The sequence below is a fragment of the Antechinus flavipes genome, chromosome 5 (genome assembly GCF_016432865.1).
Source record: "Antechinus flavipes isolate AdamAnt ecotype Samford, QLD, Australia chromosome 5, AdamAnt_v2, whole genome shotgun sequence".
Lineage (NCBI taxonomy): Eukaryota > Metazoa > Chordata > Mammalia > Dasyuromorphia > Dasyuridae > Antechinus > Antechinus flavipes.
Genome location: NC_067402.1, coordinates 187,207,140 through 187,233,699, shown reverse-complemented (window position 1 = coordinate 187,233,699; position 26,560 = coordinate 187,207,140). Strand labels below are relative to the sequence as shown.

General features: G+C 35.7%; 1 protein-coding gene across 1 annotated transcript in view; it reads left to right on the top strand.

The window, feature by feature from the left end:
• Positions 1–4,838: 4,838 nt before the first annotated feature.
• The window catches only part of VWF (von Willebrand factor), a 208,319-nt gene continuing 186,597 nt past the window's right edge, over positions 4,839–26,560 (top strand). The window contains exons 1-6 of the mRNA XM_051962919.1: positions 4,839–4,960; positions 7,492–7,546; positions 9,115–9,288; positions 12,295–12,397; positions 14,111–14,319; positions 20,281–20,405. Of these exons, the coding sequence (XP_051818879.1) occupies positions 7,492–7,546; positions 9,115–9,288; positions 12,295–12,397; positions 14,111–14,319; positions 20,281–20,405 (666 nt within the window). The 5' untranslated portion in view covers positions 4,839–4,960. The remainder of the gene's footprint in view (positions 4,961–7,491; positions 7,547–9,114; positions 9,289–12,294; positions 12,398–14,110; positions 14,320–20,280; positions 20,406–26,560) is intronic.

The window sequence follows — 26,560 nt, the reverse complement described above, 5'->3', positions numbered from 1 at the left end:
TGGAGCCCACTATTTGAATTTTTAAGTTAAGGAAATGAGGCCCAGAGAGGTAAAATAATACCCTGTAAATCCTGCCTCTTCTGCCATGTTGATATCTTTATTATTCTAGAACATCCCTCTGTTCCCTAAAATGGAAAGTGATGGTAGCTGGATAGGTAAATTTAAAGTCATATTTATATAACATATAATAATTACATATAAATATATTATATCTACATATTATAAAAACAAATATTTTATTATCTTCATATATAGATATCATTACTATATTTTGTCTTTATATAAATATGTCTTTATATATAGATATAAGATAAGATAATATGTATCATAGATACATATAGATATATTTAGGTAAAGGTAATATAAATATATTTTTATATATACTTAAAGGCTTACAAAGCACTTTGTTTACAATGACCCTGTGAATTAGGGTGTTTGAGTATTATTATCCCCATTTTACAGGTGAAGAAATTGAAGATCAAGGAAACTAGCTGAATTTCTCATCTTCATAAATCCAATGTCAGACCTAGGATTCTAAGCCAGATTCTTTGATTGTTTTTTCCACAACACTAAGAGGCTTTCTCAGGACCAGCCTTAAGAGTAAGCAGATTTTTGCTAACTTAATGTGATAGGTCTGAGGAAGATGATCCTGTAAGGGAGGCCCTTTTCAAAATTCATCAAAGATTTTGGTAAATGCTTATAAGGTAACTACTGCATGCAAGATATTATGGATGATCAATATAAAAATCAGGCTCTGCTTCCAGGGACCTTATATACCGTTGAATGATAACATGTAAACAGAGAAGTAAATTTGAGAAAAACTTCTAAAGAAAAAAATTCTAAGGTATTTTTTAAGGCACTAAATCCAATGAATTCATGAGTAGATTATTCATTGGTGAGGGCTCTGTTTAGACTACTTAAAAAAATTTTTTTTGGTAGTGGATTTAGGGAATAAGCATTGGGGAGCAGAGAGAAGTGACTAGAGGTTTCAGGGAAGACAAAAACTAGTTTTTGGAAGTTTGAGATAGAAGGTAGAGACTAGGGACAGGAATTTCAGTTTTTATCGTGGTAGTAGAATAATTATGGTTAATGGTGAGATCATTTCTCTGTATTGTTTACTTGTAGCAAAAGTACAGGTCATGAGAGGTTGATGAATTGGAAGGTCTTAGTGTTTGAGGTGACATAAATATGTCACATTGGAGATTATTCTCCAAGAATGAAGATAGGTACTGAACTCCTTGAGAAATAAGAGGAAATTACTTGTAGAATTGCATGCAGGAATAGATACTATCTATTAACTGTGCATATTTCCTCTCCCTGGCTAGACTGTTAAGTCCAAGAAGGCAAAGACCTAATCTTAATTAAACTGGACTTTTTCCTCATTAACTAGTACTATATTTTGCATTTAATACATTGGCTTTAATGGAATTGATTAGCCCTGAGTTGGGTCCCCCAACCAAAAATGTCTTTGATGTTGTGCCTGTCAAGGTGTTTGAAATTCTACCTTTAGCAACAATTGAAATGTGGAAATAACTCACATTATACAGTGCTTCTTTTGAGTCAGATACTATGCTAAGTACTTTACAATTATTATCTCATTCCACCAATTTGGAACTATACCCAAAGGACTATAAAATTGTGCATACTCTTTGATCCAGCAATATTTCTACTAGATCTATATCCCAAAGAGATCATAAAAGAGGGAAAAGGACCCACATGTACAAAAATGTTTGTAGCAGCCCTTTTAGTAGTGGCAAATCAAGTAGATGACCATCATTTGTAGAATGGTTGAATGAGTTATGGTATATGAATATAGTGGAATATTATTGTGCCGTAAGAAATGATGAGCAGACTGATTTCAGAAAATCCAAAAGACTTCAATGAAGTGATGCTGAGTAAAGTGAGTAATGTTCTTTCTACAATAATAGAAAACATTGTACACAACAAGATTATGTGATGATCAACTGTGATGGATTGGCTCTTCTCAGCAATGAGTTGATTCAAGACAATTCCTATAAACTTGGGATGAAAATGCCATCTGCATCCAGAGAAAGAAGGAGGGAAAACTAGCATTTTCACCTTTTGTTATTGTTTCTTTGCTTGTTATTTTTCTTTTTAGTGTTTTATTTTACACTTTGATCTGATTTTTCAATTTATTTATTTTTCAAACTTTTGTTTTAATTGAAGTTTTTATTTTCAAAACATATGTAAGAATTTGGAACTATGCTCAAAAAATTACCAAACTGGTCATACCCTTTGATCCAGCAGTGTTTCTACTGGGCTTATATCCCAAAGAGATCTTTAAGGAAGGAAAGGGATCTACATGTGCAAAAATGTTTGTGGCAGCCCTTTTCATAGTGGTAAGAAATTGGAAGCTGAGTGGATGCCCATCAGCTGAAGAATGACTGAATAAGTTATGGTATATGAATGTTATGGAATATTATTGTTCTACAAGAAATGATCAGGAGGATGATTTTAGAGAGACCTGGAGAGACTTACATGAACTGATGCTAAGTGAAGTGAGCAGAACCAGGAGATCATTGTATATGATGATCAATTATGATGAACGTGACTCTTTCCAACAATGAGAAGATTCAGGCCAATTCCAATGATCTTGTGATGAAGAGAGCCATCTGCACTCAGAGAGAGGATTGTGGGAACTGAGGGTGGATCAGAACATAACATTCTCACTCTTTTTGTTGTTATTCGCTTGCATTTTGTTTTCTTACTCATTTACTTTCTTTTTTTTTTTTTTTATCTGATTCTCTTGTGCAGCAAGAGAATTGTACAAATATGTTTATACTTATTGGATTTAACATATATTGTAGCATGTTTAATCTATATTGAATTGCTCACCATCTAGAGGAGGGGACGGCGGGAAGGAAGAGAAAAACTGAAACAGAAGACTATGCAAGGGTCAATGCTGTCAAATTATCCGGGCATGTGTTTTGAAAATACAAAGCTTTAATAAAAAATAAATTAAAAAACATATGCACGGATAATTTGACCCTTGAAAAACCTTGTGTTCCAATTTTCTTCCCCTTCCTCCCACCTCCTCCCCTAGATGGCATGTAATCCAATATATATTAAACATGATAAAAATATGTTAAATACAATATAGGCATACATGTTTATACAATTATCTTGCTGTACAAGAAAAATCATATCAAAAAGTAAAAAAAAAATGAGAAAGAAAATAAAATTCAAGCAAACCACAACAAAAAGAGTGAAAATGCTATGTTGTGACCCACCCTTAGTTTCCACAGTCCTCTGGGTGTGGATGGCTCTCATCATCACAAGTTGATCTGATTTTTCTTGTACAGCATGATAAATATGGGAATATGTTTAGAGAACATGTAGAATTAACTTATATTGGATAACTTACTGCCTTAAGGAGAGGGGAAATAAAGGAGGGAGAAAAATTTGGAGCAAAAGGTTTTGCAAAGGAGAATGTTGAAACCTATCTTTGCATGTATTTGGAGAAATAAAATACTATATTTAAAAAGTCAATTATTAGCTCATTTAATCCTCCCAATAATCCTGGGAAGGAGGTGCTATTATCTTCCTCATATTAATATTTGGATTTGGAATTTGGAATTAAGAAGCTTGAATTCTGGTACTGGTAAGGTATAGTTTAGGAATAGCAAAGTGATACAATGGATAGAGTGCTGGACTTGGGATGAGAAAGATTCATTTTTCTGACCTCAAACCTGGCCTCAGATACTTTCTAGCTGTGTGACGATAGGCAAGTCATTTAACTTTGTTTTCTTCACTTTCTCCATCTGTAAAATGAGCAGAAGAAAATGGCAAACCATTCTAGTATCTTTGCCCAGAAAACCCAAAATGGGGTCATGAGGAATTGGACAGAATGACCAAACAGCAAAAGGTGTGATTTACCACAGATTAGCTGTGTAACCTCAAGCAAATCAGTTTATGTCTCTTGCCTTCAATCTGTAAAAGGAAAGGATTGGATTTCATGATCTTTAAAAATCTTTCCAAGTTGCAAATTCTGTGAAAGCTTCTCAGCTTTATTGGCAATCTATTTTACTGCTCCTGAACCACCAAGGGAATTGAAAATATGTTTGAAATTAAGGAAATGTTCAGAAGGGAAGGAGTAGACACATGGGGCATGGAAGGAAGATGGCCAAGGCTGAAAAAAAATTGACTAATTTCATCCAACTGGACTATTCTTATTTAACACAACTTGTAAAAAGCAGAATCAAGATTTGACCGTGACTTCAAATCTAACACTTTCCACTACACTATATGACTTCTCATAATTTTGCTGAGTTCCATCCCTGGAAAAGCCTCACAAATTATCCATAAATTCTGGTGATTGGGATGTGCAGTTGTGGGGTGGAGGAGGTGGGGGTGGAGAGGTCAGGGAGCCACTTCCCTCAGAACAGCTGCCAAATTGGCTCTGGTCTCTGTGTTTTCTTTCCCATTGGACCCATAGCCCCACTATGGCCAGGAGCCAGATGGATTGTCTGCTGCCTGGTTCTCCTTGGGCATTGCCTGCTTTCTTACTTTCTCCTCCTCAGAGGTCTTTGAGGAGGCAAAAAAATTGAAGAAGTCAACTTCAGTTCATTAATCGCCTTGCCAATGAGGGTTCCCACCAAACTCTTCAAAGTCTTATCAGCGCTATGGGGTGTCTAATACCATTTCCTTCCATTGTTGGATTTTTTTTTCTCTTCTGGCAATTAAGTGGAGGCCAGTTCCCCCCAGAAGCAGGTTGGCGCTATTGTGGATGGGGGTGGGGGATGCTCTGACTGACGTCAACTTTGACTTTGTGTCCTTTTGCATAAAGATCTAGACTCTTGGGCTGCTTAGTAACCAGTCATCTCAGAGGCAAAAGAGTTCTGATCGAGCCACCCCCCCATACTGGAAAGCATGAATCCCTGAGGACATTTGTCAACTATCTTGGAGGCTGTTTTCCAGAGGGCCTCAGAGACCCATCAGGGTAAGGCATGGTTTGTTTGGAGAAAATCTCACTGCTGAGCATGAGCCTGTAGGGAGTGGGGGAGACTTGACAAGGGGAGGAGGGAGAAGGGAGGGGAGGTGGGATAAGTCAATTTAGAAGTGACCTGATGGAAAAGAGCCTTGTTCTTGTTTATCTGCTATCCCAAGCAACAAAGATAATTCACTTTTATATAGTGTTTTGTGGTTTGTAATGTGTATGGTCCTCATTTTATAGATGGACAAACTAAGATTCAGTGAGATTAAGTGAGCTCTCTAATGAAGGTAGGTTAGTGGAATGATTTGCCCAAGCTTTTTCAGCTAGATTTTGGAGTCTTCTGATTCGAAATCCAATATTTCAAATCTTAGATTCATGGAACTGGAAAGGATTTCAGAGGTCATCTGAGTCACCCTCAATATTTGTGGAAGAGATAATTGCGGCCTATTGAACTAAAGCAGCTTGCCAAGGTTACACAGCCAAGAAATAGTAGAGTCAGGATTTGAACTCAGGATCTGCGACTCAAAATCCAGCATTCTTTCCACCATAACTGGCAAAGTCATTTTCCAAAAGTTCAGTTTGGATCATGTCACTCCCCGCTTCTTCCCTTCTCTCAATGAACTTGAGTGGCTCCCTATTACTTCCAGATCAAATATAAAATCTTCTGTTTTTTTTCAAAGCCCCTTATAATCTAACCAGCTACTACCTTTTTAGTCTTCCTTATACCCCAGCTCCCACATCCTTTTAGAGCTATTGATGGTTTCTTTGCTCTTCCCCAAATTAGGATACTCCATTTCTGAGCATTTTTACTGGCTGTCTCCCATGCCTAGAATGCTCTGTCTCCTCTCTACTTCTAGGCTTCCCTGACTTCTTTTAAGTCCCAACTAAATTCCACTTTCTATGGGAAGCTATTTCCAATCCCTCTTAATTCTAATGCCTTTCTGCTGTTGATTATTTCCTATTTATTCTGTAGGGAGTGTGTTTCTCCAAAGCTGCTTCAATGCTGTCTCCTCCACTAGGCTGGGAGCTCTTTAGGGCAGAGACAATTTGCTTTTTGGTCTATCTCCAACCTCTGTGCACTGCTTGGCACGTAGTAGGTGCTTAGCCAATGTTTATTGACTTATTGATTGACGGTACCACACAGCCTCTTCTTTCTATATATAGCATGGCTGCTTCGCTTTGGTAGCATCCAATCCCAAATAGCAGATGACCCAAAAGTCTTGAACATTGGTTTTTCGTATCTGTCCCATGACTGGTTTTTGCAGGTTTCCCCCTGGTCCCAGGTTTGAGTTATAGCTCAAATTGAGGAACCTGGCTTGAATCTGGGAAAACCACTTAACTTTCCAAGGTCTGTTTCTTTTTCTATAAAACTAATTTTATATATCTTTGGATTGTGATAGAGAAAATATTTTTAAAAGTATCACATAATGCAAACTATTTGACATAGATTCACATTAAAATGAATTAACATCTTCTACAATGGCCCACTTAAAGCAGCCTGGAAGCTGGTTTATGAGCAAAAATTTTGAGAGGTAGCTCACTGGGAATAGTCCTTAGTTTCCTCATTTCTCAAATGAACAACTTTGAGTAGATTATCTTTCAAGCCTGTCCAGAATCTAATTCTTCTGATTTTCTGACTGTCCCATTTTTTCCTTGTAGCTCTCTTGGGCAGGATCATCCCTAGAAAATAGTCAGATCTTTTTCCTGTGGTCTGTATGTGGCTGTTGAGTATCAATACCTTGTTAGTTCTTCAAAATAAGGCCTGCTCAACATTGTCTCCTTCGCCACCCCCAGAATAGATCCGACTGTATAAAATTTGAATAAAATTATAATTACTTTTAATTTTTCACTCCAACATTTATCTATGTATTTTTTTCTATTAGAAATGTCACATTTGTCTTTCTTATATTTGAAGGCAATCTAAAATTGGGCCAATGCGGGTATGTGCTTAACTGAATAGTGAGAAGTAGGGTCAGTGAGGTGGTACAGTAGTTAGAGAGTCCAGCCTGGAGTTAGGAAGATGGAAATTCAAATCTGATCTTAGTTACTTATTAGCTGTGTCACTTGTCTGCCTCAGTTTCCTCATCTATAAAATGAGCTGGAGAAAGGAATGGCAAACCACACCATATCTTTGCCAAGAAAACCCAAACAGGGTCACAAAAAGTTGTATAATTATTAGTATCCTTATTTAACAGATGAGTTTAGAATAGTTATATGGCTTACCCATGGTCATCTCACTAGTGAGTCAATAAGGGTTGAAGCCAGACCTTACTCTCTGTCAAATGTCCTTTCACCAACAGCTGCCTCTCAAGTTTAGAGCTGTGATGGGCCTTAAGACAAAGAGCAGGAGGGTCTCAATTTGGGAAGGAAAGAAGGAAGGAGGAGAAGGAGAAGGAGGAGGAGGAAAAGGACAAGAAAAATGAGGAGGAGGAAAATGAGAAGGAAAAAGAGAAGAAGGAGAACCAATATATTTGTTCCCCTGATATGTTCTTATAGTGGACCTCAAGCATTATTGACAGGATTCTTTCTCTTCATAGATGACCTTCCTTAAGCTTATGTTTATACCTCTTGCTCTGGATCTCTTCACATCAGGTAAGGAATCATTTTTCTTTTTTTCTCTGGTGCAGAGTATTTAAATTATTTGCTATCTTAATGTTTAGCACAGTTCCTAGTACATAGCAAGCGTTTAATAAATGCTTATTGCTTTGCTTTGTCTTCCTTCTCCATTTTGAAATTTGTGATAATTTGGCAGATCTCTTGCTCAGTAGTGTACTGGCAAATGTTTAATAATTGGCTCTTTGAGGGAAAAATGTATGTGGAACAAAGTTTTAATATACTTTTAGTTTAATGTGCCTTATTGACATTTTCTTCATCTACTCCTTTAAGTTTAAAAATCAACAAAACAATAAATTAAGCCCTGATTTTTACCTTTGCTATTTTTCTGAAATGTAAATCTTACAATGAAAATTTAACAACTAGCTTTCCAGAATTAGGAGACAGCACACTACTCTAATTTTGCTCCAATTTTGATCTTCCTACAGTCCCCCAATATTAAGAGGAAATAAGAACTCTATAGGTACAGGTACCTGATGGGTCCAAAACTGAAATGGCAAAATTTTATAAAAATGATATATTTTTTCCAATTAAATCCAATTGCTTGTATAAAGAATTTTTAAAATTGTTTTTTAAAAATTTGAGTCCTCAAATTTTCTCATTCCTTCCTTCTCTCTTCTTTTTCTTTTCAATATAGGATATTCATGGGCAATCATCAAAACATATTTCTGTATTAGTCATGTTGTAAGAAAAACCAAAACCAAAAAAAACCTTTGAAAAATTAAATAAAGAATAGTATTCTTTGATCAGCATTCAGAAAGATTAGTTTTTTCTCTGCATATAGATAGCATTAAGTGGCAAAATTTAAGAAATGGACTCTTTATTATCTTGATTTAACAAACAACTGAAAAACCAGTAAGTGTCTACTGCATACTAGCTTATTTAATTTTACAGAGCCTTCATCATTCAGGCCATAGGATGATGACTTTTTTTTTTTTTTTTTGTGTGTGTGTGTTTTATTTATTTATTTATTTATTTATTTTAATTTTTATTTAATAATTACTTTATATTGACAGAATCCATGCCAGGGTAATTTTTTTTTTTACAACATTATCCTTTGCACTCGTTTCTGTTCCAATTTTTTCCCCTCCCTCCCTCCACCCCCTCCCCTAGATGGCAAGCAGTCCTTTATATGTTGGATATGTTGCAGTATATCCTAGATACAATATATGTTTGCAGAACCGAACAGTTCTCTTGTTGCATAGGGAGAATTGGATTCAGAAGGTATAAATAACCCGGGAAGAAAAACAAAAATGCAGATAGTTCACATTCGTTTCCCAGTGTTCTTTCTTTGGATGTAGCTGCTTTTGTCTGTCATTTATCAATTGAAACTCAGTTAGGTCTCTTTGGATGACTTTTTTTCAGTCAGCAATTATCTAAGTCTCATAGCACAGAGCCTGGCACACACTGGCATTTGATGAAAACTTCTTGATTGATTAATTCTAACTCCAAAGACTAGTTTTGAATGGATTTCCTTCAGCCTCATTATACTTATGCAGCCTGGGCTGGTGGGCTTGGTTGCACTGACCCTTGTTCTATCCTCCCAGCTTCCTTTCTATCCTTCTTTGTGGAAGGCAAGAAGAGTGACATATCAGGCCGACGCTGCAGCTTTTTTGGAGATGACCACATCAAAACCTTTGATGACCGTTTCTACAGCTTTGGTGGAGACTGCAGTTACCTTCTGACTGGAGACTGCCAGAAACACTCTTTCTCCATTTTGGGTGAGTAAGCGTTAAATGGAGGAGTCAAAACTTGGTGTAAGGACATTTCCAAAATGGCTTAGATAAGAATACCAAAGCAATTATGAGAGGAAGGGAATGGTTTTTTTTTTTTTTATGACTTATCAGTTGAGAGTCACAGGATAATTGAAATTAGATCATATTTTTCTACACACTTATTTTATAAATGAGAGGAGATATGAATTGCCTATGGCAACATAGGCAGTAAGTAGCAGAACCATCATTTGAAACCAGATTCTTTCCATTAAACCTATATAACACCACTAGAGGAATAGGAAGATTCCCTCTAGATTTAAAGATTAAGAATGATATTCTGGGGGCATCTAAGTGGTCCAGTGGCTAGAGCATCAGCCCTGGTCAGGAGGACCTGAGTTCAAATCTGGTCTCAAACACTCAAAACTTCCTAGTTACCTTACGTAAGTCAATTGACCCCAATTGACTCAGGAAAAAAAAAAGAATGATATTTTGTTTTGGGGGGAGAAGAGTGAGGGAGCTAGGGTTGAGTGACTTGCCTAGGGCCACAAAGCTAGTGTTAAATGGCTAAGTCTGGATTTGTGCTCAGGTCTTTCTCACTTCATGGCTGATGCTCTATCCACTGAGCCATCTAGCCGCCCCAAGAATGATATTCTTTATGCAACTTCTAGAGCAGATTTCCATCACTGGAAATATGTTGACCCCTTCTTAATCTTACCATTCACCTGGATGACTTTAGTTATTTGCACATTGTTGTGTTCTAAGACTTGTAACTCTATAGCACCTATATTAAAAAGATTGATTGTTGTGAGGGTGAACAATTTGGAATCATTAAGAGCAATATATAATTTCCCAAGTGCAGTTTAACATTTCTTTCCACCTATTTAATTCTGAGTTCAATTCATTGCCCAATGGTTGTGTCTGTTCCAGATACATGTCTGAATTTACTAACTTAGTGGACTGGCATTTTAACTGCCTATCTTTAGCCCAGGTGTTCTAAATCCATCTTGTTTTTCCTCTATGAATTATTAGATTGAATTTTTTTTTTAGTAAACATGGAATCTCACTGAGGAAGCCCCGTAGTATTCTGGATTTGATGCAATAAGTATAACCCCATATAAACAGGAGTATGTAGGGGACTTTACTATCTATAGGAAATTCCTCCTGTCTTTTGCACAGGATGGTGGAAAATACTTTAGCTAAGCAGGTATTTCCCTGTTTTATGGAAAAAAAGTAATTCTGTGATTGTATTCTACTGGAAAGGTATTTAAGCAGATACACATACACACACACATATATATATGTCTACATTGTATACATATATACATATGTATGTTTATGTATGTGTATGTATACATTGTATATATATAAGAGACAGTACTAACAACTAGGAGGCTCTAGAAAAATTTCCTATAGCAGCTTGAGTATTCTAAAATGTGTGACAAACTTTAGTGATAACTAAGGTGGTGCAATAGATAGAATTCTGGGCCTGAAGTCAGGAAGATTTCTTTGAGTTCAAATTTGGTGTCAGATACTTAATAGCTGTGTGATACTAGACAAGTCATTGGACCTCTCTCTGCCTCAGTTTCCTCAACTGTAAAATGGAGACAACAGGAGAAAAAAATGACAAATCACTCCAGTATCTTGACCAGGAAAACCCCACGGGGTCACTAAGGATTGGATGTGACTGAATGACTCAACAACGATTCCAGCTTCAGTCTTTACTGAATATCACTATAGTAGGCAGTGCAGTAGATAGAGTTGGATTTGGAAGTAGGTAGACCTGAGTTTAAATTTGACTTCAGACATTTATTGTGTGGCCCTGAAGCAAGTGACTCAGTTTCCTGTTTGTGAAATGGGGACTTCCAGAGTTGGTAAAAAAATTAAAATGAGATAATATCGTTAAAACTGGCTACGTGAATGTTAGCTGTGGATATAAGTAGTAGTATCTGCTAAGTTTGTGCTCAATATTATGGGGAATACCAAGAAATATGAGACAATTTTTGCCTTGCAGCATGTAATGGTCTAGATGAAGAGATAAGCCTTATATATGAACTAATTAGAGAATGATAAAGTGCTAAAGGTAGATGTTGATTTTAGTAATTGGGAAAAGAGAGCACCAATGGGAGAGTTTTATGAAGGAAGTGGCATTTGAGAGAGGTCATAAGGTCATATGAACTGGAATCATTTAGTGTTCCTCCCTTCCTTACCTGTCTCTCCTCCCCCTCACCCCTCAAATTAATATTATGGCTTTAGAAGTTTAATGACTTGTCCAAGATCACTCAAATATTTAGTAATAGCTGTGGAATTTTAACTCATGTCTTTTGCCTCTAGATTTCTCCACTCTGGAATCTTGTCTTTCTGGGTACTAAATCCAGACTCTGTCTACTATACCACACTAGCTCCTTTCTTAATCCCTCAATCAGAGGGAGAAATCTCAGTTGAAATCATCTCAGCTCCTGGAATTATGATCCATAAACCCATTTGTGCTTTGATCCTGATGACTTGTTAACTAAATTCAGCTAGATTTAAGCCTCTATAAGAACTCATTTCCAGCAGCTTAATTGGTATATGGGGTCTTACTAACTTTATTCATATTCTTGGTGGGTGATATGAGGTTCTATAGGAAAGAGAAGGGAACGAGGATCTCAGAAACATCGCAGGGTTAGAAAGGACTTCAGAGGTCATTTCCTATAAATCCTTTCTGAACAAGAATTAACTCTATGAAGTACTCACTCAATGCTCATCTAGTCAATTCTCCCTTAGGGTATCTCTAATTGTTAGATTGTTAGAGGAATACCAGGCTGATTGGATGTGGGGGCTAGGATGGTGAGGAAGAGAGAATTTGAAGATGATTCCAAAGTGTCTATTCCCTGTCTTTCCTTGGAAGAATTTCTGTTAGCTCAGAGTCCTTAATACTATATAAATAGGTCTCTTTATTTCAAAATTTCATCTTTAGGAAAAACAAGAAAATACATCTCCTTTCATCCAATAATTTTTTTTTTTATATTTCAGGGGATTTTGAAAATGGCAAGAGGAAAAGCCTCTCTGTGTATCTTGGGGAATTTTTTGATATCCACTTATTTATCAATGGCACTGTGACACAGGGAGACCAGAGGTAAGCCAAGGACACGTAGAAAGTTACAGAGATGAAAAGAACCTTAGAGATAATCTAACTTAGCCTATTTGTTTTTAATATTAAATGTTTTACTGATGAATTTTGTCTTTGACACAATTATTATTTCTCAATATTTCTCTCCCAATACATCCCTTCTTTGTAACAAAAAAGTTAAACTGCTGTATCTGAGAGCATATTTACCATTCTGCAGCTGTAGTCTAGCACCTCTTCTACCAGAGAAAAGAAAGGTACTTAATCATCAAATTCCTGGAACCATTACATTTTACTTGAAATCTGATGTCTTTTAGCTTTATTTTCATTTACATTATTGTGATCACATATGCATTGTGTGCATATTTTTTCTTTTAGTTCTCCATCTCTTCATAAAAAATCTTTTTTTCTATGAATTTGTCATGCTCATCATTTCTTAGGGTGCACTCATCCAGCATGATTTATTTAGGCGTTCCCCATTTAGATTTTTTTGCTATCTTTTATGAATATGCACATTGGAACCTTTCAGTTTCTGCTGTCTTTGGGTTAGATGTAGGATCAACACCCCAATTTTAAAGAAAAGAAAATTGATATCAAGAGAGACATGGCATTTACCACTAGGTAAATGGTAGACTCCAGATTTGGCTAATATCATATAATGTAAGGAAGAGCTGGGAATAGAACTCGGGTCTCCAAATTCCTACTAGTGGTTTCCTCCCATTTCCAAGCAGAAACTCTCAGAGTAGAAGGGAAAGTAAAAGCCAAATAGTCCAGCCCATAAAGGAAAGCAAATTGTCTTTATAATGAATCTGTAAAGGTCTTTATTTAAAGGCCTCATGAGGGAAAACTCACCACTTCTGTAACTCATCTATTTCACTTTAGCTCACTTAAAGTCTTAAGAAGGTTTTTCTTAATTTAAGTCTACATATCTGCCTTTTAGAAAATTCTATCTGTAGCTATTAGTTCTAACCTCTGGAACGAAGTAGAACAAGATTATAATAATTTACTTGGCTGAATTAGGACCAAATTCCGTGTATTCAGGGACCATGTCTTATTCTAACTTCGTCCCTTTCCTGGAGCTACTCTGTACATAGAAAGTCCTCATAACAAGCATGCATGTTTTATACAGCACTTCAGAGTTTATAAAATATTATGTTTACAACAAGCCTGTAAGTTAGATTGTACAAAATATCAATTCCATTTTACAGAGAAGGAGATAAATGCCTTATTTGTAGTATCAAAGCTTATAAACAGCAAAGTGGGGAAACTGAGGACTTCTGGTTAGTAAATATCTGTTGAAAGGAATTGGGAAATGGCTGACCAAATTGTGTTATGTGATTGTGATGGACAACTACTGTGCTATAAGAAATGATGAGGTCAATGATTTTGAAAAACATGAAACAACTTATGTGAAATATGTATATACATATACACAGACGTATATACATTGATTTGTATCTAATGGTAGGACATGGAGAGGGAGAGGGAAGAAAAAAAAGAAATGTACATGATAATTTTGTTGTATATTTTAAAGGAATAGCAAGTTGTATATAATAGAGTTGCAGTTTCTTTTTATTGTACTAAGTTGGAAATGCTTGTTTTATTCCATGAATTAAAAATGAAATTAATTTTTTTTAAAAAGAAAGGAATAGAATTGGGGGAGCAATTGTGGGGACTGAAATATAAACGTGTCACTTGGTAAGCTGATGAATTCTTTTGCAGAATCTCCATTCCTTATGCCTCCAAAGGGCTGCATTTAGAAATGGAGGCTGGTTACTACAAGTTGTCCAGTGAGATCTATGGCTTTGTGGCCAAGATTGATGCTGATGGAAACTTCCAAATTCTGCTGCCTGAAAGACACTTCGATAAGACCTGTGGACTATGTGGCAACTTCAATGACTTTGCAGAAGATGACTTTATAACCCAGGAAGGTAAGATTTAATGAGCTAGTTTTTTCCTCAGAAAAAGTTAACAGTGAAGTGGTTGAAATAGACTCCACTGAATGAAATAATATTTATAAAATGCTTCTCACACTATGGCTACTATGTGCCATAGTAGGAACAAATGCTTGTTCCACCTACCACCTTCCAATTCTAGATGAATATTTTTCAAACTTTACCCCCCTTTTTAATCTCAGGTGTCTTTTATTGTTTTAAAAACTATTGAAGTCTCCTCCAAAGAACTTTTGTTTGTGTGGTTTAATTTCTATCAATATTTATCATATTAGAAATTAAAATAGCTTATCATTCTCATGAAAATTGTTTTGACATTGTAAATCTCTTGAAAGGCCCCCTGAGTTTCCCTGACCACACTTTGAATACTGATTCTCTGGATAAACAAGTTATAGAGAGGTGGTAGAATGTAATGGGAAGAGTGAAGGACTCATTGAGAAGAAATGAATTCAGTCTTTTTGACATTTATTAACTTTGTCAAGATGCTTTTATTCTTCAAATGCCACTTTTTTCATTTGTAAAATGGGGACCTGCTCACAACAGTCACACTACCTACTTCACAAGGATATGGTGGGTGAAACACCCTTTACCTTAAGACAACTTAGAAATAGGATTTATTGTTACTGACCTGAACCATGATCAATGAAACCAAGGTTTGATTATCCATGGTAAGATCCTAGAGAGCAGAAATAGTCATGATTTTTTGAATTTGTAATCCCAATGTTAAGCACAGTGTCTGGCACACTGTAAGAACATAATAAATACTAATAATAAATACATTTATGTGCAACAGTATAGCATGAATAATTGAAAAGCACTGATAATTATTAAATCTAATTTTGGCTGGTAATTATAATCAACAAACTCTTTTAATCAGATGGTTGCCAAAATGGATAAATCAGAGTTTTTCTTTATTCTTTTTGTCCCTACCTGTCCCCTTCCTTCTTTTCCCCCTGTCCCCACTCCTGCTCCTACTCAGTAGAGATTCTAGTAAACAAGGATATGCTCTGAAGGCATTAGCAGAAAGGAGGAGAAAAAGAGACGTCAGAACCCAGAATAATTAGAATTTAGAATAATTAATTATATACTGGGTAATTACTGATAGCACCTTATACTATGCTGATGATGATCATTTAACCTCTTTAGGCCATAGCTGTCTTTATCAGAAAAATCATATACATCCACATAAAATCACCTCATTTGAACTCACAATAGACATGTGAGGCAGATAATTTTTTTTTTTTCCCCTGGTGGGGAAGGAGAGATTATTTCATTGATGTGGAGAACTTTAACTTGGAAATTCTATCCACCAACATAGACCAGGAATTTACCTATAATTTATGACTCTTAGATCATTGCCTAAGAAATAAAGTGACTTGTCCCGAGCCACATAGCTAGTTTATGTCAGAAACTCGGCCAGGAACCAGGTCTTCCTGACTGCAAGATGACTCTCTTATTGACTATTTTTGGTTGAGGGTTTCTTTTTTGTTTCTAAGCATTTAATCTAGTATCCTGCCATTACGAAAAATTTCCCTTCCTGCTTTGCCTATACTTTGATTTAATCTCTATTCTTGAGAATGCTTTTTCTAAACTAAAAGTTTTAAAGTACCTGAGGGGCATCCAACCACTTACATGATAGTTCCCCATTCAGAGATACTCTGGATTCAGTGCATTCTGTGTTTCTGCAATTTATCCTAAAACAACTATATTGCCCCTCACCACACATTTGGCTTTGTTAGTTAACCCAGAATACATTACTTCAAACAATAAGTATTTTATGAAATAATAAAAAAGTAGTAATGAATATTTTTCTCTTTAAATATAGGGGAATTTTGTTTTTGTTATTGTTATAACTGATTATTCTTGATCCCGTATGGTATTTTCTTGGCAAAAATTCCAGTGATTTGTCATTTACTCCTTTTTGCTTTTTTTTAAATACAGATGAGGAAAATGAGGCAAATGGGGTTAACTGACTTGCTTAGAGTCACACAGCTAGTAAATGTAAGACCAGATTTGAAGTCATGAAAATGATTCTTTCTGATTCCAGACCTGGCATTCTATCTACCTCTCTACCCCCAAAAATGTACATAACATTGGTAGAAAGAGTAGATATACAAAGGACACAAATGCAAAGGAGCACAAGTGTGGTGAGGCACTCACATAGTGTAAATATGTGACCAAACTATATGAATAATGGGGAAACATCTTTCTGCTGCTTCAGAGAAAAGAGCAGCGATAGAGGTCAAGTAATTCCCAGGTAACAAAAACCAAGCAGGGAGTTGGCAAACATATTCATGGCCTTAGTTGTCTATGCACATTTTGATATCTGATCACATACGTCACTTAACTTTCAAGGAATAAGTGGCAAAAAAAATCTCCAGGAGATCTGTGGTTAGAAAAGGAAATAGTCTTGTAAAGTGAAAATGAAGAAAAGTCTAAGTACTACAATGGGACTCACCAAATGTGGAAAGACCCAAAGGAAGGTCTCCAGCACATATGAGGATTTATAGGAAGATATAGACAGAGTCACATAGAAAGAGAAAACATTGATGAGTTTATTTCATTTTATGCCATTGGAAGGAATTATCACATTGATAAAATCACTGATCAGTTGATGTATTGAATTATAAAGGATCTATGAAATTTGTCAGTATGGAATTCAAGACTCAAATAAACTCTGAAAAGGCATGGGATTTCTAAGTGGGATGATGGATAGCAGCATTCACTTCAAAATGGCATACTCATTGAGAAGTTATACTAAGTGACAAAACTCAGATGGCATATGTGGTAGACAACACATTTGAGTGACAATAAACATAGGACAGAAGATAGAAATAACTGAAGAGTTTAGTAAATAGATTGTAAACCTGGCACATTGGCTTTGTATAATAATGATTAGGAACTGCTATTGAGACATCTATGAGAATGTTTCTCTCTGTGCCTTTTACTTCTTGGCTTATCATAATGATAATTTCATCTTTTAAAACGTGGAGGAAGTGAGAACAACTACTATTTTGGATCTAATTTTGGCACACAAAGAGGAAGGAAGTGGTTGGTTGCTATGATATAGAAGATAGGGACTCTCAGGTAAATGGACCATTCCATTTAAAATTCTTTTAGAGAGAATGAACAAAAAGCTGGGCATAATCTTAATGCCTTCTTGATTTGGGGAGAGAAGATTTCAGAGTTCATAAAAAGTATTGATTGGTCCATTGGTCTAAAATATTACAGATAATGCCAATCCAACAGAGATAGGAAGTTCTCAAAAAAAGAAATTCTAAAGATGCAACAGAAATAATTTTGGTAATAAAGAAAAAGACAATGTGTCTAAAGAGACTGACATAAATGTACTGGAAACTTACATTTTATTTTTTAAAAATTATTTACATATTTTAAAGATTCTTTTATTTTTAAATTTTGAATTTCAAATTCTTTTCCTTTCTCCCATTTTCTTTTCCACTCATTTAGAAAGCAAGCAATATGATATCAATTATGCATGTGAAATCATGTAAAGCATTTCCATTTTACTCATATTTTCTTTAAAAAGCAAGAAAAATAAAGAAAGTGAGAAAATTATACTTCAATTTGTGCTCAACATTCATAGGTTCTCTTTCTGGAGGTGGACTTTTTTTTTATAATAATAAATCCTTTGGAATTGTTTTGGAACATTGTATTGATTTGAATAGCCAAGTTTTTCACAGCGATCAACTTACATTTTAAAGAAATATATAGAAGATGGGTTACTAGGTGATACAGTAGATAGAAGGCTGGGTTCGAAGTCAAAAGACTCACTTTCCTGAGCTAAAATCTAGCTTCAGACACTTCCTAGCTATTTGACCTTTAACCTCATTTGCCTCAGTTTCCTCACCAATAAAAGGAATTGAAGAAGGAAATGGCAAACCATTTTTGTGTCTTTGCCAAGAAGACCTCAACTGGAGTCATGAAGAGTTGAATATAACAGAAACAATTGTACAACAAAGATAGAAAATAGATGATATATAATATATAATGGAAGATGAATACAAAGCTATTTTGTTACAAATTGAATCACAAAGAGTTGGACACAACTAAAAAATATTTTAGCAACAGGAAAAACAAGATGGACATTTTAATATTTATACTATATACTTCACAAAGTTGTTATTGAAAAAGTGCTGTATAAATTTGAAACCAATGTGCAGAAATAAGTTATTATTATTTTCTAAGCTCTGTTTGGGAGTTCTTAGTTCTCATTTTAGTTTCATTTCATTGAATTTTCAAGCTAGAGGTGACTTTAGAGATCTAGTTTAATCATTTCATTTTTATGGGGATATTTAACCGGAGAAAGTAAAATCCAGAGGGATTGAATAATTTCTGAAAAACATCCAAGAAATTAGTGGCAGAGCTGAGACCAGAATGCCTCACTACTCACTCCTAGTTTTGCATTCTTTCCATAATACCCCACTGTCTTTCCACATCTCCTGTTCCTCATTTTCCTTTCCCCTTAGCTACAATACTCTGTATATCTTGCCTCTCAAAAGAAAGGTCAATTCTATCAACTATGCTCCAACTTCTTAAACTGTGATTCCCGACTTCATTTGGAGTCTTTTAATCATTTAATTACCTCCTCATTTAAGAGGATCAGGAAATTATGATGTATTATCAGTAAATGTTTGATTTATATTTTATGTATATTTTAATATTTATATATTATGTATATTTTATATACCTATATACCTGAGGGGGATCACCTAAAAATTTCTCTGTGGGGCATGGAACAAGTTTAAGAAATCTTGAGCTATGCTATTTCTTCCATTCTGGCAATCATTTTCTGACCCTGAGGCATGGTTTAAACCAAAGTTTCTTAAATGGTGGGTAATGACCCTATATGGAGGTTGTATAACTGAATGTGGGAATCAGAAGTGGAAAAGGTTTAAGAAAACCTGGTCTAAATAAATCACAAGTACTCTTTACTAATGTATATGATGGCAAACAGGAATCTCTGCCTTATTTTTCCTCATTAAATTGTTGGGCAATATTGGTTAAGTGATTTAAATGTTCATTGTAATTATTAGGATCCTATGACTTTTGACTGCCAGGGTCCCATTGACTTTTCAGAGGAGAGGGAAGGGCTCAAAAGGTTTGTCAGGCATTCAAGTGTTGATGACCTTGTGATGTTGAATGAGGAATTATGATTACTCAGTCTTTTGGTGTATACTGTGACTAAGACCTCTGGTAGCTGGCAGCATATTTCTCAAGTGAGACTTATACACATAATGTATAGAAACAGAAAAGGAAAGGTAACTGGAAACTTCATAGAATCATACTGCTTTGCACCTTGGTGAAAGACTTCTCTCCCTTCCTATATATCTCCCTTCTTTTATCTTTCTTTCCTTCTTTCCCTTCATCTTTCTTCTCTTTGTTTTTCCTCATTGTCATCATTTTAAAATTTGTCTTTTCCTACTCTCCTAATTTTCTTCCCTATTGTTCTTCTTGTTCTCCTACTCCTCCTTCCTTCTTGTCTTCTTCTTCTTCCCCTTCTCCTTTTCTTTTCCTCCTGTTACTCTTCTCCCTCCTCCTCCTCCTCTTCCTCTTCCTCTTCCTTCTCCTCCTTCTTCCTTTCTCTCTCTCTCTCTACATCTCTCTATCTCTTTCTCTTCTCCCTTTCCTCCTTCTCTTTTGCTATCTTCTTCCCCCCCACAACTTACTTGTTTTGCCATCATTGTCATTTTCATCATAATTTAGTAATCTTTCATCCTGAAGTGCTCCTCAAGCAGCTAATACAAAGATTATTCCAAATAAAGGAGGGATTTCTGCCCTCAAAGTCTTATTCTGCATTGCTTATGGTTGAATGAGAGGATGACTTAGAAGCCAATTTACATAAAGGGGAGGGGTTACATTGAAATGAAATGGGGCAGGGATACCTGATAACTCCTCTCTATTCCAAACTTTGTTCCATAGGCATCTTGACTTCTGACCCCTACAACTTTGCCAACTCCTGGGCCTTGCGCAGTGCAGAGCATGGGTGTAAGCGAGTCTCTCTTCCAAGTGGCACATGCAATATCTCCTCCGTGGAGATGGAGACGGTAGGTGCTATCCATCATGGGGCTGACATAAATAAGTGTTTTTTCATCTGCAAAACTGATGTCATATATATTATGTGTGCATATGGATACACATATATACAGGGATGTACAAAAATCATACTGTGACATAAGAGCTTATACTGATTTTCAAGAGAAGATTGTTAAATTTTCATTTTGAGTATATATTATCTGAGAACTCTAGGAAATCCTTTGCCTTATGAGCCTCCACCCTCCCTACCCCAAGAACTTTATTGCCTCCACAAGTACTTATCATGGTCTCTGAAATTCTACCACTAAAAACTCATTCCTTTGAGTCTTATAGGAATTTTTTCCTTGAATATATTAGACAAAAAAAGTGCTGATTATTATCTCGTCATGGACTAGTCAGATTTCTTTACTAAGTTCTTGTTGTACCTTTTTAAAAATGAGGGAATAGAATTAGTGATCTTTGAGCTCTTTTTCAGCTCTAAAAATCCATTTCTATAATTCTACAACTACAGGCTCCCTTGTATCAGCTAAGTACCTTAAAAAGATTTATTCTATTTCTTAAATTAGATTTTCTTTTCTATTATTTTGAACTTAACAAACATAAAGAAACATGAACATTTCCAAATATAAAGACTAGGAAAAGGGGATTACATATAAAATCATAAATCTCTATTGCTTATAGCTTAAAAATAGTTATACTATAGTAATTCCAAAGTGTGACCTGCTTGAACATATGCCTTTTCAAAACTTCCTTTTACTTTCTTCTGTGTATTTTAAAAATGTTCTATTGACTCTATTTTCCTTTTTAATAAGACTTTTTATTTTTAAAACATATGCATAGATAGTTTTCAACATTCACCTTTGGAAAACCTTATATTTCAATTTTTTTCCTCCTTCCCTTTCTCCACTCCCTCCCCTAGATGGCAAGTAATCCAATGTATGTTTAAACAAGTGCAATTCTTCTATACATATTTTCACAATCATCATGCTGCACAAGAAAAATCAGATCAAAAAGGAAACAAAATGAGAAAGAAAACAAAAAGCAAGCAAACAACAATAAAAAAGTGAGAATGCTATGTTGTGATGCATAGTCAGTTCCCACAGTTGTCTCTCTGGATGTAAATGGCTCTCTCCATCACAAGACTATTGGAACTGGCCTGAATCACCCCATTGTTGAAAAGAGCCACGTCCATCAGAATTGATCATCACATATTCTTGTTGTTGTCATGTACAATGTTCTCTTGCTACTCACTTCACTTAGCCTCAGTTCATTTAAAACTCTCCAGGCCTTTCTGAAATCACCCTGCTGATTTGTTTCTTATAGAACAACAATATTCCATAACATTCATATACCACAACTTATTCAGTCATTCTCCAACTGATGGGCATCCACTCAGTTTCTAGTTCCTTGCCATTCCAAAAAGGACTGCCACAAACATTTTTGCACATTTTTTATTTCTTTGGGATATAAGCCCAGTAGTAACACTGCTGGATCAAAAGGTATGCACAATTTGATAACCCTTTGGGTGTAGTTCCAAATCCCTCTCCAGAATGGTTGGATCTGTTCACAATTTCACCAACAATGTATCAGTGTCCTAGTTTTCCCACATCCCCTACAACATTCTTCATTATCTTTTCCTGTCATTTTAGCCAAAAAAAGTGCTGATTATTATCTCGTCATGGACTAGTCAGATTTCTTTACTAAGTTCTTGTTGTACCTTTTTAAAAATGAGGGAATAGAATTAGTGATCTTTGAGCTCTTTTTCAGCTCTAAAAATCCATTTCTATAATTCTACAACTACAGGCTCCCTTGTATCAGCTAAGTACCTTAAAAAGATTTATTCTATTTCTTAAATTAGATTTTCTTTTCTATTATTTTGAACTTAACAAACATAAAGAAACATGAACATTTCCAAATATAAAGACTAGGAAAAGGGGATTACATATAAAATCATAAATCTCTATTGCTTATAGCTTAAAAATAGTTATACTATAGTAATTCCAAAGTGTGACCTGCTTGAACATATGCCTTTTCAAAACTTCCTTTTACTTTCTTCTGTGTATTTTAAAAATGTTCTATTGACTCTATTTTCCTTTTTAATAAGACTTTTTATTTTTAAAACATATGCATAGATAGTTTTCAACATTCACCTTTGGAAAACCTTATATTTCAATTTTTTTCCTCCTTCCCTTTCTCCACTCCCTCCCCTAGATGGCAAGTAATCCAATGTATGTTTAAACAAGTGCAATTCTTCTATACATATTTTCACAATCATCATGCTGCACAAGAAAAATCAGATCAAAAAGGAAACAAAATGAGAAAGAAAACAAAAAGCAAGCAAACAACAATAAAAAAGTGAGAATGCTATGTTGTGATGCATAGTCAGTTCCCACAGTTGTCTCTCTGGATGTAAATGGCTCTCTCCATCACAAGACTATTGGAACTGGCCTGAATCACCCCATTGTTGAAAAGAGCCACGTCCATCAGAATTGATCATCACATATTCTTGTTGTTGTCATGTACAATGTTCTCTTGCTACTCACTTCACTTAGCCTCAGTTCATTTAAAACTCTCCAGGCCTTTCTGAAATCACCCTGCTGATTTGTTTCTTATAGAACAACAATATTCCATAACATTCATATACCACAACTTATTCAGTCATTCTCCAACTGATGGGCATCCACTCAGTTTCTAGTTCCTTGCCATTCCAAAAAGGACTGCCACAAACATTTTTGCACATTTTTTATTTCTTTGGGATATAAGCCCAGTAGTAACACTGCTGGATCAAAAGGTATGCACAATTTGATAACCCTTTGGGTGTAGTTCCAAATCCCTCTCCAGAATGGTTGGATCTGTTCACAATTTCACCAACAATGTATCAGTGTCCTAGTTTTCCCACATCCCCTACAACATTCTTCATTATCTTTTCCTGTCATTTTAGCCAATCTGAGATGTATATAGTGGTACCTAAGAGTTGTCCTAATTTGCATTTCTCTGATCAATAGTGATTTAGAGCATTTTTTCATATGACTAGAAATGGTTTTAATTTCTTCTTCTGAAAATTGTCTATTCATATACTTTGAAATTTGTCTTCTACTTTCCTTTTTAAATCATTTTTTGGCATTACTGTTACTATTCCCCTACTCTTCTTTCCCATAAAAAAATCCTCCCTACGACAAATAAGCATACTTAAGCAAAACAAATCCTCACATTGACCATGTCTGAAAATGTATGTCTCATTCTGTATCTCAAATTCATCACTTTTCTGCTAAGAGTTGGAAAGCTAGTCATCATCATTCTGCTGGAGTTCCATTTGGTGATTGCATAGGTATAGTTCTTAAGCCTTTCAAAGCTGATTTCCTTTACAATGATGTAGTCATTGCATAAATTGTTTTCCAAGTTTTGCTCAGTTTTCTTTATGTTACTTCATGTAAGTTGCCTCAGTTTCTCTGAATTCATATGGTTTTTTTTGAGGGGGTGCATTAGAATCTGTTATATTCATATAGCATAATTTGAACACAATTCAGAATAATATAACAAAATTTAGTCATTCTTCTATTGATCGGAATTCCCTTAATTGCTATAAATATTGCTATAAATATTTTTGGGTATATGAGTCTTTTTTTCTTTTTCCAATCTCTTTGGAGTATTAACATTTCTTGTTTAAGGGGTACAGTGATTTTGGGGATCAGAGTTACGAATTGTTTCCAGAAATGTTGGATCTCCACCGGAAACCTTTGCAGCCCCACTAAGAGTCTATTAGTGTATCATTCTTAACATAGTCATTCTAAAAACTGTCTAGAAGTAATATCTATGGAAGTGAGAGATGGAAGAGGGAAGACTTGAGTGTGGAATGTACAATTTGGATTTGGCATAAAAATATTAGTTTGGACCCTAACTCTGTTACTGCCTCTGTGATTTAGAGGCAAATTATTCTACCTCTCTGTGCTTTACATAACTATTAAATGAGAGGGATGTGCCAGATGATCTAAATTAAATTTTTAAAAATTAATTATTTTTGTATGCAAGGCAATTGGATTAACTGAATTGCCCAGGGTCACACAGCAAAGAAATGTTAAGTATCTGAGGCTGTATTTGAACTCATGTCCTTCTGACTTCAGGGCTGGCATTCTATCCACTGAAACATCTGGCTGCTCCCAGATGATTTTTAAATTCCTGTTCTATAGTCTTATGAAGTGAAGGAAAAAGAAGGAAATGAGTTTCTGAAGCTGAATTAAATATCACAAGGGAACCTTGGTAGGGAAAACCCCACGTTAGCCTTCTTTGCCTAGCTGTCAGAGATGTGGTCAGGGCTGTGCAGGGAGATAAGTGCTGCACTCATTTGATTATTTAAAAACATACAAAAGAAACTCATTCTTTACCACAAAGCCCCAGAATACTTCCACAGAATGGGAACATGTGGGAACTGCAGACAAGGTTACGCAGCTGGCTTCTTTCCTGGCGTCAGCCTGTTCTCTTCCATTAAATTTCCTCTGCCCACCAATCTCTTTGCTTGTACCCTTGATTCATCCTTAACTTTCTCTTATCAAATCTTATTGCTGATAAATGCTAGGACATAGCATTGCCTTTTTTGGAGCGAATTATGTCCCAGTTCCTAGGCTTAGCAGGAGCCTGCTGCTAGTGCATGGCAGGGACCCAAGGAAGTCACAAGCTGAGAAGAAGGATGTAGCTCTAGCCAGCTCCTGCTAATAAGTCCTGGATCCTGAAACATACAGTTAGATCAATTAACTTGATCTATTCACTTAGGCAGCTCAGTGGATAGAGTGCTAGATCTGGAAGCAGGAAGAAGTAAATTCAAATGGCTTCAGACACTTACTAGCTATGTGATCCTGGGCAAACTTAATCCTGTTTATCTCATTTTCCTCATCTGTAAAATGAGCTGAGAAGGAAATGGCAGGCTACTCTAGTATCTCTCCCAAGAAAACTCCAAATGGAGTCATTAGGAATTGTACATGACCAACACTACTAAATAACAAAACAAACTTCTTCTCAGCTCCTTTTCATCATTTCTAAGCCCCATCATCAAGTCTTAGGTTGGAAACTGTACTTTTATTTTCAGGCTGCAAATAGTTCATGTGGGGAATTCCATTTCCCTTGAAAGGCACTCTTTGCATTCATTTTATCCTGCTTTCATATGTAGAATTATGTTGGACAAAGCTGTCCTCTAATGCCTTCTTGTTGTCTTTCTCATACAATATCTCATCTCCTATACCCATGATTTTTCACATGTCTGGAACATAATCCTCCTTATATCTGCCTCCTAGAATCTCTCCTCAGGTACCACCTTCTACCTGAGGCCTTACCTGATCCTCTCTTTCCTCCAACTTATAGTGCCTTTCTTATAATTGCTTTGTATTTATTTTGCTTATTCTTATATATTTTAGAACACTTTTCCCAATAGATTGGAAGTTTCTTAATGTCACTGTCTTTTATTTTTGTCCTACAATTACATTTTTGTTTGTGATTTTATTTATATAGTATCTGAGCAATGGAAAGCATTTTAATGACCATCGAGTCTAACCTGTACATGAGAAAAGATTCCATTATAATATCCTCTGCATGTATACATACTTGGAGACGTTTAATGAGGGGGAAGCCATCATCTTTTGAAGTACCCCATATCCCTTTCCCTTTTAGGCAGCCCTGGCAGGAAGTCTTTCCTAACCAAATATAAATTTATTTCTTTATAAATTTTATCCTTTGATCCTGGCTCTGCCCTTTAAGGCCATGTAACAAAAGTCTAATGCTCCTCTGACAGCCCAATACTCAAAGACACCTATGCTGTCCCTTTAGAGACTTATCTTCTTTATACTGAACTTAGCAAGTTCCTCCAACCTACTATAATATATTGTGGACTCAAGGCCTTTTTTATGCTGGTTTCTCTGCTCTTTAGGGACACACTTCAGTTTGTCAGTGACCTTAAACTGTGGTGTTCACTATACTCTGAATGAAGTCTGATGAGAGCCATGTGACTATTGCCTCCTTATTCCTGAAAGTTTTGGACCTCTTATTGTAGCCCATAGTTGAATTTGCTTTTTTGGCTCACAACTTCACACGACTGACTCCTATGCAGATGCAGTACACTAAATCACCAAAATGCTTCTCAGAATAATTGATGTCTGACCACATCTTTCCCATCTTATAT